The 15,714-nt window shown below is 39.3% G+C and overlaps 1 protein-coding gene across 1 annotated transcript; it reads left to right on the forward strand.

The window, feature by feature from the left end:
* The first annotated feature begins 4,938 nt into the window (after positions 1–4,938).
* LOC115359613 (lymphoid-restricted membrane protein) lies at positions 4,939–14,788 on the forward strand. Its single transcript, XM_030052169.1, has 14 exons — positions 4,939–5,020; positions 5,469–5,641; positions 5,728–5,797; positions 6,016–6,088; positions 6,526–6,556; positions 7,085–7,225; positions 9,283–9,414; positions 10,786–10,927; positions 11,093–11,139; positions 11,851–11,901; positions 12,275–12,372; positions 13,271–13,378; positions 13,683–13,820; positions 14,371–14,788. The coding sequence occupies exons 2-14, from the start codon at positions 5,630–5,632 to the stop codon at positions 14,528–14,530; spliced, it is 1,203 nt and encodes a 400-aa protein (XP_029908029.1). The 5' UTR covers positions 4,939–5,020; positions 5,469–5,629; the 3' UTR covers positions 14,531–14,788.
* The last annotated feature ends 926 nt before the right edge of the window (positions 14,789–15,714 follow it).

The following is a 15,714-nucleotide window of genomic DNA, read 5'->3' on the forward strand; positions in this document are numbered from 1 at the left end:
GTGGAATCCATCCGTTCACCTTTTCTGCGTCTCACAAAGACATGGCGGTTGGAACCAAAGATCTCAAATTTGGACTCATCAGACCAAAGCACAGATTTCCACTGGTCTAATGTCCTTTCCTTGTGTTTCTTGGCCCAAACAAATCTCTTCTGCTTGTTGCCTCTCCTTAGCAGTGGTTTCCTAGCAGCTATTTGACCATGAAGGCCTGATTCGCGCAGTCTCCTCTTAACAGTTGTTCTAGAGATGGGTCTGCTGCTAGAACTCTGTGTGGCATTTATCTGGTCTCTGATCTGAGCTGCTGTTAACTTGCGATTTTTGAGGCTGGTCACTCGGATGAACTTGTCCTCAGAAGCAGAGGTGACTCTTGGTCTTCCTTTCCTGGGTCGGTCCTCATGTGTGCCAGTTTCGTTGTAGCGCTTGATGGTTTTTGTGTCTCCACTTGGGGACACATTTAAAGTTTTTGCAATTTTCCGGACTGACTGACCTTCATTTCTTAAAGTAATGATGGCCACTCGTTTTTCTTTAGTTAGCTGATTGGTTCTTGCCATAATATGAATTTTAATAGGTGTCCAATAGGGCTGTCGGCTGTGTAGTAACCTGACTTCTGCACAACACAACTGATGGTCCCAACCCCATTGATAAAGCAGGAAATTCCACTAATTAACTCTGATAAGGCACACCTGTGAAGTGAAAACCATTTCAGGTGACTACCTCTTGAAGCTCATCAAGAGAATGCCAAGAGTGTGCAAAGCAGTAACCAGAGCAAAGGGTGGCTATTTTGAAGAAACTAGAATATAAAACATGTTTTCAGTTATTTCACCTTTTTTTAAGTACGTAACTCCACATGTGTTCATTCATAGTTTTGATTCCTTCAGTGAGAATCTACAATGTAAATAGTCATGAAAATAAAGAAAACGCATTGAATGAGAAGGTGTGTCCAAACTTTTGGCCTGTACTGTATATATATATATATATATATATATATATATATATATATATATATATATATATATATATATATATGTATATATATATATGTATGTATATATATATATATATATATATATATATATATATATATATATATATGTATATATATATGTATGTATATATATATATATATATATATATATATATATATATATATATATGTATACACTACTCACAAAAAGTTAGGGATATTTGGCTTTTGGGTGAAATTTATGGAAAATATAAAAAGTTCACACTACAGTGATATTATATCATGAAAGTAGGGCATTTAAGTAGAAGCATACACTGGTGATTTCCTCATCTCAAACAATTTCTTGAAAAGCCAACAACAGTGGTGGATATACCACAACAAAAAATGTCAGTGTCAATAACTTGTCATGTGCCCTTGAGCATCAATTACAGCTTGACAACGACACCTCAAAAGTTTTCAGACACCCTTAAAATTTTACACAATCTCAAATATAATCATGAAATATTTGTGGAAAAATCTTTTTTGTGTTTCAAAAGGTGTGGCTGCATTAGACAGATACAAACAAATACAAATTATATTTTTTTGTTTATTGTTTACAAGAAAAACTAACAAAACTAAATTTGTGACAGTTTAAATATGTCAGCTCTCAATATTGTCGGTATCAAAGTCAACAAATAACAGAGAATGTGTTCAAAACTGAACAAAAAATAAATAAACCATCACATTATCAAATTAATATTTAGTAGTCCTGCTATTGGCATGTAGTAGACCTCTAATCCTGGCTGGCATGTTCCCCACGAGCCTTTCTCACTGTTGAGGGGAAATCTTGTCCCATTCTTCTTGAATTACTGCTTTTAATTCTTCTAAATTCTTTGGTTTACGCTTTGAAACAGACCTTTTGATAATCCACCGCAGATGGGGCTCATGTCTGGGGATTGAGCTGGCCACCCTAAGACCTGGATACTGTGCTCCTGCAGCCAAGTTCTACTGGCCTTGGATGTGTGGCAAGGGGCATTATCTTGTTGAAACATCCAGTTTTTACCTCGACGGAACAGTGCATGCGCAGAAGGGAGCATGTGGGTTTTGAGAACGGTAAAATACCTGGCAGAGTTCAATGTGCCATCACAGACAGTGAGATGACCAACACCAGCCCCACTCATGCATCCCCAAACCATGATACTGCCTCCACCATGCTTGACAGTAGGTACTGTACATGCTGGAGATAATGCTTCACCTGGCCTTCTGCGTACCCTTACATTAGTAGGAGGAAGATAAAGCTGGAAACTGGACTCATCTGACCACAGAATCTTCTTCTAATTCCTGGCTGTCCAGTTCTTGTGTGCCTGGGCCCAACGACACCGGGCTAGCCTCTGTCTCTCATTGATCAGGGGCTTCTTGATAGCCTTGTAGGACCTTAAGCCATGATCTAAAAGTTGGCCACGTACAGTGCGGGTGGAACACTGGACACCAGTTTTGGTTTGACCACTGCTGCTGAAGCTCCTGTGATGTCATTCGGCGGTTTTGCCTGCACATGCGGATCAGGATGGAGTCATTTCTTGCTGAAGAAACCCTTGGACGCCCAGATCTTGGTTTGTCTTCCAAGCTGTTGGTTCGTCTGTATTTCTGCAGAGTGTATCCAACTGCTGAAGGACTGCATCTGCACTTCCTGGCTATCTGGCAGCAGCTGTACCCTTCCTGGCTGAGAATCTTTATCTTCAGGTGTGTTTCCTGCGTTAGGTTCCTTGTTTTAGCCGTTTTTGTGTCTGAAGAACTTTCAAATGCGCTGGCTTTATATAGACACGAAGCTTGGCAACAAAAATTGTCTTTTAATAAAAAGAACGACCTTCATCACTGGTACCAAAATGACCCAATAATCAAAATTTCTTATGTATTTTTATGAAACCAATCCATTTTAATTTTTAATGTCTTTTTTAGGATTTGTTTTGTATTTTGGCTGTGACTGTACTAAAAGAAATTGCACTTGAAGACCTAAGAGTGATTCTTAATGCAGTATTTCACAAATGCATGGGGTGTCCGAAAACTTTTTTCCACCACTGTAATCAGCCACAAAGTGACAGTTCTCCATCTCTAAACGTGTGTCAACAGCCACAGCATTGCATTTTGACAAAACCAGATTAGGGCATCATGTTTACTGTGCCGGACAATGTATCAGTTTTCAAGTCTGTGGACGCTGTCTTATGCACCGTACAAAATGAACAGAATCCAGGAAGAAACAGTGGTTACTTTAGGGGAACTCAGATGATATGTACCCATGTAAAAAGTAAAATAATATTATTTGTAATTCAGTAAATAAATTAAATTAAACAGGTATTATTTGTTAAGGAATAAGGTAAGTAAGTCATCATGAGGTGAGGTGAAACAATCTCTATTTCTGTTCAAACAATAAAAAACAGCTTTAATAATACTATACATATAGATCTATAGAAAAATATTAAATGTACCCAAGATTTGGTAGTACACCGGAATTTGGAAATAAACCGGAAATACAATATATTTATGAAATTTTTGGATGCAGCTGGTCAATACAGGCTTATAGCTTCACTGGAAGACAAAGATATGACTGAAAAAAAAAGAAAAGAAAATGAATAGGTGTCACACCAATGTGGAAAATCCAGGATATTCTATTGTCGGCAAAAAGTGTGAAAAGAACAATTTTAATATATTAATTTAATTTAATTTACTAGGTTTATGATGACAACTTATTTATGGAAGTGTTCATTTTATAATTATTAAATTACGTGTATATTTAGGCCTAACCACTTTTGTTGTTGTTTTAAATAATTGTGGTTCTACTATATTATTTACATTGGATAAAGTTTGATTATATAATCTTCTAACACTTTGGGACCTTTATGATTTGAGCATATGCAGGTCTGAGGCAGCTCTAAATTTTTTCACTGAGGTTTTCAAAGTCAGAGTCTGTGGTCATCCCTTCGGACGAAGCTCACAAAGGATTCAAGGATTTTTTTATTGTCATATCTAAACATGCTGTTCACATGAAAGGTACGAAATTAAGTACTGAGGTCCTGACACAGATCCCGCTGAAATCCAACGAGTGAGCTGACGCTGCCTTCATGTCCTCATTACATTCATTGGATAATTTGAACGCTCACCACTTCCTGGAGATCAAATTTCTTGCCATTCGCAAAAAAGTCAGTGAAACATCACAGATTCATGTCCCGATGGCTTGATGGTTCGACTCATTAGGGCGTTCATGTGTGCACTTTTTGCTCAGAAACTGAAATTTAGGTCACACCTGACACCACATGAACGGGCCAATAGATAGCCCACTACGGCTGTTTCACATAAACCTCAAACTACACACAAATGCATGAAAAGGCATGACTCTAGGTTTGTAACATTACCCAGAACTATGAGTAAACTATCTCTTTAACTGAGCGACAGATATTTAGGGTATTGTACAGTATGGTCAAAATCAGTTTATTGAAAATTCTTCATGAAATTCTTTTTCTACCCATCATCTCTGAGCCTCCTCTGAAACTGTTTGGTTTCCCCCCTGAAGACGCCCACCTCACACTTTAAAAACCAACAGCTTAAAGGGATAGCTCAGATTTTTAAACATATATTTATATTTTTGGTCTATGCAAGTGCAATACATTCACAAAGTCTGGTCAATTAAACTGTTCTCTGTCCCTTCCCTACAGTAGAGATAGTTCTACCACTTTGGAGACCATGACAATTTATGGAACTACTTTATGACAGAAAACATACGGAATTTGGGCTATCACTTTAAAATGTTGGTATGCACACATTTTTGCTTGCGTGTGGTTTGCTAATGAGGTGCAGTGATCTTATTCGATACACTCTGCCCCGCCTGTGTCTTCATTTGAGTCCCGCCTAGTCTGTGGGAACGCACCCCCGCCCCCTTTTCTCCCTCCTCTGAAACTCCCGGTGGAGACCATCTTGAAGTAGTTGTGTGGCTTCTCTGCATTTTCTGTCTCACCACCTCTCACTTGGTTTGTGATTCCTTGGTTTTTACTCATCTTGCCAGTTAGGAAGAGATACTATCAGATCACAGTAAGTTATGATTCAGTTACTCACCCTTCTGATCTCTGTCTCACTCACCGTCTCTCTTGGCATGACAGGACACAGACCTGTGTTATCAAAGCAATAAAAGAAATGAATGGATTAGTGATAATATTATCAATATTTACAAGGAGTAAACACACTACATTTGGCCATGAAGATCAGTAAATCAATGTCAGTCAGTCAGAAATATTAATTGTGGAGCTTTTTTTCCCTGAATGTGTCACAACACAACATATGCAACAGCTAAAGTTTCTAATCCATCTTCAAGGAGTCAGGGAGCTGTTTACAATCTGGGACAATTTTACTTATTTGTTAAAACAATTTGTATCTTATATCTCTGTATGGGTCACAGTGGGATTAAAAATGCATTTCTGTTACAACCTCTCCCTTGCTGAAACACCGATCACCCTCTCTCTCTCCTCTCTTTGTCTTGTAGGCGAACCCTTTAAGCCAGAGCTGTGCCACAACACATGCAATCAGCAATAGCAGCATTAATTTGGCTTGTAAACACACAAGTTTACACACACACACATGCTTCTGAGCCTGTGAGAGTCTTAAACTTCTACCTCTTGAAACCCTGACGTTGGGGGGGAGATCATGAACACCCAGGTAACTGTTGTTTTGTTGATAATGAGCTTTATGAAGACTTGATGATCATGCTAAGTTTTAAGCCTTACAACATTTGTTCCTTTTAGTCTGCCAAGACAGAAACAACCCCCTATGGCTGCGCTACTACACCAGGAGACAGTGAGGACAGTGATGATGGTATGTCATTAGCATGAGCTATACAGGTTATAATTAATCTATTCTGCTCATGTTTTAGCCATGTATCATCTCTGTCATTTGTCATGTTTTGCAGTATTGACTCTGATTCATTCTGCTTAAATCTCCATCTCCATCCTCCTCTCTTCTACTCTCACTGTACCTGTTTGCTTCCTCTCTGATCTCTTCACCTTACTGCTCCTCTTCTCTGTGGTCCTCAGAGTCGAGTCCAGAGGACCAGATTTCAGTGTCCTGGGAAGATCTTCCTATAATGGAGAGACTTGGACTGACCAGGTGAGTTTACACCCATCCATACAGACTATGGTGGCTGTTCAGTTTGGTCAGTTCATTGTTGTTTTTGATGTTGTATGCTGCCTTACATTATCAATAAGAACTGTTTTCCTCATGGCTTGGAGAGTGCCATCAGTCAGCAGGTCTTATCACAGGGATCAAGTAGGCTATATGCTAACATCTGCCTGTGATGCTCCAGCCCTCCTAGTAAATGAGCATAACTGAATTTTTGTGTGCTTTTTCTGCATAGTGTGCTTTCATCATTTGAATATGTAGGCATATAGAGTATGTACAGTTATTTGAGGGGTAAAATGTGTATGTGCAAGGTCAAGTTTGAATGACCCTGAATTGCATGGCATCTTGTAGTTTGTAGTTTGTAGTTTGGCTGTCTGGCAAGCATGCCAGACAGCCTTGTCTTAATCTCACTTTTGTCTTTCTAGTGGTGCAGGGATGACTGAAGAAGAGGTTGAGGTAAGCTAACATCTCTGAAGAGGTGACACACACACCTCATCTGAGTGTTGGATTTTTTTTTTTTTTTGTCCTTGATTGGCAAATTTTGAAGGGGTAATTTGAAAAATGTGTTATTATTTCACCTCTCCCCTAGCTGTTATGCATTGGTTTAAGTGGATAGTTCACCCATTTTGAAATATTTGATATTATTTCACCTCCCCCCCAGCTGTTCTGTAGGACAGTAGTGGTGCTATCTTCCTGTCCTTGTTACTGAGTGCTGCCAGCCACCAGCACAGAAAGCTTGGACCACACAAGAAAATAGTTCTATTGTTCAATTTTTTTATGCCTCTGTAAAAAGTCTCCTACACATCGTCAATCTCAAACTTTGTTTATTTAACTCTTTAAATGGATTAAGACAAAGACTAAGTCTCAGAATTAAACTGGCAATTTCTCCCAGACACGTTCTCAGTATAATCAATTGTGCTGTTTTCCTGCTATGAAATGAAGTCATTTCCTGAGCACAGTAGGGTTGTGCTGACTTTTCTGTAGAGTGCATTCACCCAGCTGGCACTGGCCTTCAACTGTGACCAGTACACTCTGAACCAGAGACTGCAGGCTGAGGAGCATGAGCGCACAGTCGCCCAGGAGAACCTTCGGATGGAGGTGGAAAACAGCACAAAAACACTGCAGGTGCGTGTGTGTTTTTGGTTTCAGAAGTTGGAAAATGCTGTACCGATGCAAAACCAAAAATGCAAAAAGACACTCATCCATACAAGTAACAGTCAATGGATATAAATAAAGTGTTAAAATATGTGATGTTATGTGTACTACTTAAATAATCATTCCAACCAAGATTTTGCTGAGTTCCTTCATTAATGTAGAGGTCCAGAAAGATTTATTTTGCAGCAGCTTTTTTCAAAACTTGAAATGCAGTTTGCAATGTGTTTCCTATTTTGCACTAAAACTGTAATAACTACTGAAGACTGTGAGTCAGTAGCAAAAAAACAATTTTTAATGCCATTGATCTCACATAACAGGACAAGAGGAAACATAAGAATGACACTGTCTCTCTCTCTCTCAGAGCAAATCACAGAGAATAGGAACACTGCTAGGAATTGCTAGGAAAACATTTAGCTGGCCACATTTTCATTCTGAGGATGATTGATTCAGCTTAAAGTTACTTGAGAGATTTCTTCATGACTGGAGGACAGAAATAATTAAAAGGAACCACAACAAGCCCTCATAAAGCGGTACCAAAAAGATATGCTATTACAACAGCAATATAGAGAAGCCACAGCCCAGCCCATAATGTTTATCATCGCTGCATGCAGCTGAACAGGAACGAGGAGGGAATGAAATAAGAAGGAGGAGGAAGACGATCTCCTTAACTAGATTCTGATCTAGCGCACACACACACACACACACACACACACACACACGCACACAAGCCTTGCTGGGTCAGCACTGTAGAGGGTCATTAATACCTCCACTTAATACCGCCACTTCTGCTGCTTGCAGGTAAAGAGCTGGTCTAACGAGACTGTCAACACACTGATGTGTTCTACCGTCTGCTAGACAAAACTGTACACTCACAAGATCATAAAATCCTGCAGGGACTGAGTATTACTGTGCAAACCATATAGCTATAAGTTAATGTAATGAAGACATTTTCTGATTGCCTCATCTTGGCTTTCATTTCGAAGGTCAATGACATTGTGACCTTGGACCAGTGTTCGAAAGAGTCTTTGACGACCTTTTATTTCATGACAATGATAAAATGATGTTAACAATTTAATTTGTGAAAATGAAGACAAAGAGTTTGTTTGTTTTTTAATTTACCCTCAATGAAAAATAAAAACATCAAAATGTCAGAGATAGACAATACAAATAGAAAGGCACAAACATACTGTAAATTTGCCCCTCTTTCACCAGCAAGACAGACAAGCCAACAGACAACTAAGCTGCTTTCACAGGAAGTCCAACTGCGCAATATCCTCTTGTAAATTTCTGATTGAGCAATAACAGTGTTTACAGTGTATGCTTGGGGAAAATGAATGTTTTCAAAAGAAAGCAGTCTTAATTTCCTCCACAGAAAATGCCAAGAAAGAGAGCATCCATTTTCCTGCCTTGACACAGTAAACACCATGTTGGTGAAATTTTAAAGACACTCTGAAGTCCCGTTCCTGTGAAAGCAGCAAACACACTAAAGTGACAGAAACACTGAAATAAAGTAAAGAGAGCTGATGCAATGGAAACAGTACAGCATCTTGTCTAGTCTAGTCTCATTGATGTAAACTGACAGGTTTCTGAACGCTGCAGATGAGACGTATTGACTTTCATTTCAAGGTGGTTTCAGGTTTCAACTGGTCTGGTCGTGTATCTTTGGTGTAAACTCACCTGTAGTGCTCTGAAGCTCTAACAATCACAGTTAAGAATGTTCTAGTGTTTATTTATGAGCTTAAATGTTGACATAATTGAGTTTATCGTTTGTCTTGTTTCAGGTATAAAGTTAATACAGTTAAAAATGATGCTCACTCATCACAAAATATTAGTAAAGAGGAAACGCTACACCTTCATGCAAGTAAGGAGGCTGGTCAGAAAAATAAGCCAAGGATGCTCAGGAAATGCAACAGTATATTTATGACAGTGTTTATACACTGGACAATTTGCTTTGTACAGTAGGCCACTGTAGTAAACATTGTACCTCCTCTACCGGCAGCTATTTCTCCTTCTCTCTGCCCTCTCAGACTCTGCGAGGGAGGTGTAGGAGCAGCGAGTGGACAGACATACTGGGTCAGATGGAGGCCAGTCTGAATACAGTGCTGGCAAGGATGGATGACATCATCAGTGCTGCAGAGACACTGGGGGCTGTGCATCAGGTCAGGATTATTTAACATAACTCAGGTCAGGGGTCCTACTGATCAGTACCCCAATTTAGGATACCCCAAGTAACCCAAATCCTCCAAGTAGTTACCCAAAGGTACCCAATAGGCCAAACACATACTCCAAAGTACCAAAAAGTGCTTAAACAATGAAAAAAAAAAAGTTTAAAAAGTACCTAGACAGTTTTGGGTACTGTTTTGTCTACTTTGGGGTACTTTTGGGTAACTGTATGAGTTCTTCTGAGTACTTTGAGGTAGTTCTGGATGATCAGAAGGACTCTTCAGTCAGTTTTGTGAAAATGAAAAATTTTCTCAATGTTACAAAACATCATGTGTGATTTCTCGTTGGAGCTGCTCAAATGTACATTATATGTGAGCAATTTTTGGGTATGGTTTTACATCCAAACTATACATTCTGGTACAACTATTCTGAGGTCAGGAATTAATCTCTGTTGGATATATGAGCAAAATGCAGTTGCCTGACACCAGCGATAACAATAATGCAGAACCAGTGCCAGCAGTATGGAATACCAGTTAGAGAAGCTTTATCCTGCCCAGAAAGACACGGGTTTGAACCCTGTTTCTGAAACACTCAATATTCCAGGAGAAACACTCCTTGCTCTGCAGCCATTATTCTGTTTTTTGTAGTCACATTTCTGTCACGATTTGTGTTTCAGATAGATATGTGAAAGAAAACAGCAATCCAAAGGTTATACAAATCTGACTTAGTGTGTTAATAGCTCCTAAAGGACCTCCTTTATGACATATGAACACTGAAACAATAATAACCTTTATATTGAAAAGTAGTTCTCAGAAAACAAAGTTACAAACTTGACAAAAAAAAAAAAAAAAAAAAAGTTACATGATTGCGAAATGTTTTCATTAGTTACTCCGTGCTCCCCTGGGGTTAAGAAGGTCCCAAAATAATATTTTTAGCACATAAACTGACAAAAAAAAAAAAAAAAAGCCAATATAACAGTGGTACCATTTTTTTTTTTTTTTTTCTTAAAGAAAATTAAACCGCTCATTATTTTCATATTCAAATTGGAAAGTAGATCCCATAGGTCTTGTCTGAAGGAAACTTCCACATAGAATTGTTGTGTGAGGAAGAAATAAAAAATGTTTGTTTGGGAGCTGTTTTGCGGGACTATGGAAGTGAATGGAGGGACAGAAATACAGTAATGTAGATTAGCAGCACAGGAGAGCACAGAGCAACTAATGAGGATATTTCACCACCATGTGGACTCACAGCATGTCCAGGGGGCTACACAACCCAACACTTTATCAAAGTTCAATTAAAAAGAAAAAGAAAACGTGCACCAATGTCCATCTAATTAATTAGTGAATAAGAGTCTCCCCTCTACTCAGGAGGTGCGAGCCAGTTGCTCAGTGGAGCTGATGCAGATCCATATGGAGCACCTAAAGCAGCGTCACATCACAGAGAGCGCCGAGCTGCTGGCAACTAGGAAGCTGTTTCACCGCAACAGAGGCAGGATACACAGCGACTCAGGCAAGTTACTGCCACGTGGAGGCTTAAGGGGGTGTTACACTAGGGCAAGGAGAGCAGCCACGGACCCAAAGACAGGATGAAAACATAGATAGTGAACTCTTATTTGGCATTGCTTAACTAATTTACATCGCTGATATTTGTATTTCTTTGTTAATGTCATTGTAGAAGACCCTGATGTGAGAAGCCTGTTTGTCAGACAAGGCTCCCAACAGGTAAACGAATGCAAATATGTCAATCCCTGCAATCAATTCAACACTAAATATGTAAAACTCCAAGTCAAAGAATGTATGTATCTTCGATCAATCATTTTTTTTTCTCTTCTGAACAACAGTGAAACAAAAAATTATTAAACTGTTTTTCTGTTGTGGGCCTGAAAAATGGAAAGGCAAATTCACCACTTGATTGCTTCTTCTGTTTAGCCTTTTAAACAGAGAAACACAAAGCTATGTAGTCCTTTTTCCTATTGTGAGACAACAACACAAAGCAACTCAACCGCTTTATTTGCTTTTTCCTTTAAATATGGTCATATGAACCTTGTGTCAGTTTTAAACAGAGGATCTGTTCTGTTTAGGTCTAGCAGAGACCTAAACAAAGACATTGTTGATGCTGTTATTTAATGTCAAAGTTAACAGTTTTTATTTTGTTGTATTTGCACATCTAAAAAACATTCAACCAATAAAACAATTACCTTTCTGAACAATCACGCTCCTCTGCCCGACTAATCAAATAAAGCTGTTTTTCTCTCCTTATCCCTTCCTATCTTGCCATAATATTATGTTTTAAATAAATTAAGAAAGTAGGGTGCTCTCAAACGCCACATAACATCATGCTTTTTTCTGTTTGTTTTTGTGGTTATATTTCACCCAAAGTTTCCCGATACTGTACTACTGACTCATCAGTTCTTTTTTTTTTTTCCATGCCAGCATCTCATAAGGAGAAGAGTCAGCATGACACTCATCCCAACACAGACCCAGGTCAGCTGTTTTTTCCCAAAAGAAAACAGGATGACACCACCTGTGAAGTGTTTCACTGAGACTTGTGTTTCCATGTGCTTATGCTGATATGCACTGTAAGAGCATTTTTGAAAGAAGTTAAAGCAGCTAAGGCAGGGGTGTCAAACTGGTGCCATGGAGGGCCAAGAGCTGCAGGTTTTCATTCCAACCAAAAACTCCACCAGGTGTCAGTGTCAGTGCCAGTTTGACACCCCTGAGTTAAGGTATTCAGTTCAGGAGCTGGATTTAAGAACACCAGAATAAGAGATGCAATTTGTGTCGCTATTTAGAAAGCTAGTCTATTTAAAATATCAACCTCCAAATGTCTGTGACCAGTCCAGTCTTTCCCATGCAGCTCATTGACCTGGAGGCTAAGTTTCGAGAGGGCTGCCAAGCAAATGATGACAACAGCAGTCAAGAACCAGAGGAGGGCGCTGTAACACAGGACACCAGGTGAGAATGTGCAGATCCACAGTCGTTTTTCTGGGCAGTTGCTGTAACAATCCCCCAGAAGACATCTGCAAATTTTGTATAACTCTTTTCCAAACTAAATGTGATTAACCCTTTGAACCCTGGGCAAATTCATTCAGTTCTTTCAGCCACATGGGAAAAAAGTGATGAGCAAATTAATGAGAAATGACCCCAAAAATAAGCATGAAAGTGGTTAAAAAAAAAAAAAAAAAAAAAAAAAAACTGAAACCTGAAAGAAAATGGCCACAACATGAGCAACAAAAAACCTGGAAAATTACCAAAAAATGATAAATAATTAAAACTAATTATTATTCAATATTGAAACTAAAATTACAAAAGTACTATTTAATTAAGAAAATGGCCATAAAATAAATAAATTAAATTATTGATTTATTTATTCAACCTTTCCAAAAAGGGCAAAAAGGACAAGAAAATTACTGGCACGGACGGTGTTAAGTAGATTATTGGTGTATATTTGGGTATAGATAGAAGGGGTGTGTCAAGGGACTAAGGAATCGCACCGCCAATATATTTAATAATCTCAAATGACTTCTCATTTTACCCCCACATAACCGGTTTGTGTAAGGTCTATGCTAAGCTGCTAGGTTTGTGTGTTTCATGCAAAAAAGTGGGCATTTAAAAAAAAAAAAAAAAAAAAAATGAAAGAAAGAGATGGAGTAAGAAAGATCAGGGATTATTGAGGATTTCGATGACATTGTTATGGTGATGAATTACTGGTGTAAAGAAAGTTTGACATCTCTGAAAGTTCACTTCCATATCGTAGTGGGACAAATGGAAACCAATGGCTGGACAAAAAGCTATCCACTTAAACCGATGCTAAACCTGGTTCCTTTCTATACCCTGCTTTTCCTCTCTGTAGGCAGGAGGTGGATTCATGCCCATCAGGCAGCAGCCCCATCCCCAGACTGAGCTTCACACCAAGCTGCCAGAGTCAGGAAGATGACGAGGAAGCTGTCTGCCAGCCAAGGTCTCATCACTGTTGTCTTCAGTTCACTTCATAGTCTGGATGGATGGGATTGGTATTACAGTGATTGTAATGACTGCTCAGTATACTGCACATCACTGTATTGACTTCACATGCTCTCAAATTTATTTGTTTCTACTGAGTAGTCACATTTAACAGGTATGATTCAACTGTGCTGATAATTTTACAAACTCTCAGAGCTCACATTGTTGAGAGGTTCATCGTCTCCAAGACAACTCAGGAAAAATATTCTCTACAAAGACACAAGGCTTGGCCTCTTGGATTTGATCATCCCTTTCTGTCCCAGTCCTCTTCAGGCTATGTTCCGCCGCAGACGTCGGTCAGCCATTATCGAACAGGAAGGAAGCACAGAGGAATCAGTGGACCAGGAGTTACCACCAGAGTATGAGGTCACACCAGAGACAGACACCGATGACCCTGAACTGTGAGGCTTCATGCTTTTTACATTGGTGACACTGAGTCTCTGAAATCTAGTCATGCATTTTAAAAATTTGACTCTTATCTATATGATGGTATTTGCTGCCTCATGTGAGTGTAATACATCCACCAAGTTTCACCTTTTAACTCCTTCACTGTCACAAGAGCTTCACTGGGAGTGTGCCAAAATGGATGAAGTAGAGAGATCGGAAAACAACACAATTTTTAGCAATTCTACAGCAGAAAACAGTTCCACCATTTTTGAAGACAGAGGATTAGACAGATTGTTGAAAACAAAAACAAAAATGTGTTGTGCGTCCTTTAAAACAATATTTCAGCTTTGTGTCGCAGCTCAAAATGGTCTCGTTTTCTGGTCTGTATCTACATCATTCATTCTGGACCAGTACACTCCCAGTGAAGCTCTTGTTCTTGTGTCACATAGTACAGGAAATACACTTTATGGGTAAGAATCTGAACTATCACTAAAATAATACCATTCAATACCTGCCTGCTATTTTCACTTGTAAGAACAACACAGTGTTGTGTTTGTCCCTCAGGCCAGAATTATCAGAGGAATCCCCGTCTCCTTGGCAGCCCTATCTTCGTGGTGCCCTGGTGCTGCTCATCTTCCTCCTATGTTTCCTGCTGCTGCCTGGGCTCCTGCTCACTGGACTGAAATCCACACGCCACCCCTGGACTGGCACCACAGCCACCTGAACACCTCACAGATCACTTTCAAATGCTCTGGGTTCAAGAGCAGTTCCACATATAAGACCTGCAAACATGATCATGCAAGCTCACACCAAAGACCCCTACATGAGGTTTATATGTACAGCAGGGAAGTCAGGTTGGGCTCATTTAATTTGGCAGGAGTTGGATGTTATTCCTGCCTGCCTTGTAAAGTTATTGCTTGCTTGCTTCCAACACTTGATGTTTTTTTTGTGTGTGTGTGTGTGTGTGTATAGTAAAAAGAGATTTCAACACACTTTGGGCTTTATTTGTATACTAGTATTTAACACTTTGCCATCTCAACTTCACTGAGTTGTAAGTTGCCAATTTTATCCAGCATTATAGTAGTGTTTGGGATTGTTGTGGTCGAAGGTGAACATGCCAGCACCGAGATGAGCGGAATGGTACAACTGTGTGTTTATATGTAGGTCAGTGGCAATGTGCGTTTTTGGTACCCACTTTGGTGTTACATATCACTATTGCTTTTGCCCATTAAAAGCCACATTTATTTGCACATCAAAAATCTGATTTAAAATGCATGAAAACCATGAATACCAGTGAAACTCAGTCTGTACTGGGTTAGATCCCACAGCTAATTGCAGGATGTATAGCCTTCTCTTATGGTTAATTAGGGTTCCTACAGGTTTCTTCAAATCAAATTCAAGTCTTTAAAAGACCTTTTTAAGACCATTTATATCAAAAATGATTACCTATTTCTCGGCCTATTTCACAGCCCTACCAGCAAAGAATAATGTACTCCTTGAATTTCGAGCGATCATTTATTCAACAAACAAAATAGCAATCATCAGTGCTCATGCAAAATGTGCTAGATCGACTCTAACGTTAGCTGCGGTCGTAGCAGGAGGGGTGGAAGGAGCACTAGCAGCTAGCTGGCTAGCGTTAGCTGTGACTTCAGGCGCATTAGCAGCTAGCTGGTTAACGTTAGCTGGTGGGAACCTGGCGGTGATTGAAGGAGTTTGTTCCTTTCCTGTGGTGTATTTAATGTGTCTGGCCAATTTGGCATGCAGTAGGCTTCAAAAACTTTATCTACCACAGGTTTTAACCAATGACGGAAAGAAATTTTATCCATCCACGCTTCGCTGACTTTACATTTCTCCATTTTCCAAGCGTGAATTAACTAACATTAAAAAAACAACTACTTGTCTTGTCGT

This window comes from Myripristis murdjan, chromosome 5, assembly GCF_902150065.1.
Source record: "Myripristis murdjan chromosome 5, fMyrMur1.1, whole genome shotgun sequence".
Classification (NCBI taxonomy): Eukaryota; Metazoa; Chordata; class Actinopteri; order Holocentriformes; family Holocentridae; genus Myripristis; species Myripristis murdjan.

Coding starts and splice junctions, on each gene's coding strand:
- LOC115359613 (XM_030052169.1), top strand. Junction 6,089..6,525: donor GAGAGACTTGGACTGACCAG/GTGAGTTTACAC, acceptor TTGTCTTTCTAG/TGGTGCAGGGATGACTGAAG. Junction 9,415..10,785: donor CACTGGGGGCTGTGCATCAG/GTCAGGATTATT, acceptor CCCTCTACTCAG/GAGGTGCGAGCCAGTTGCTC.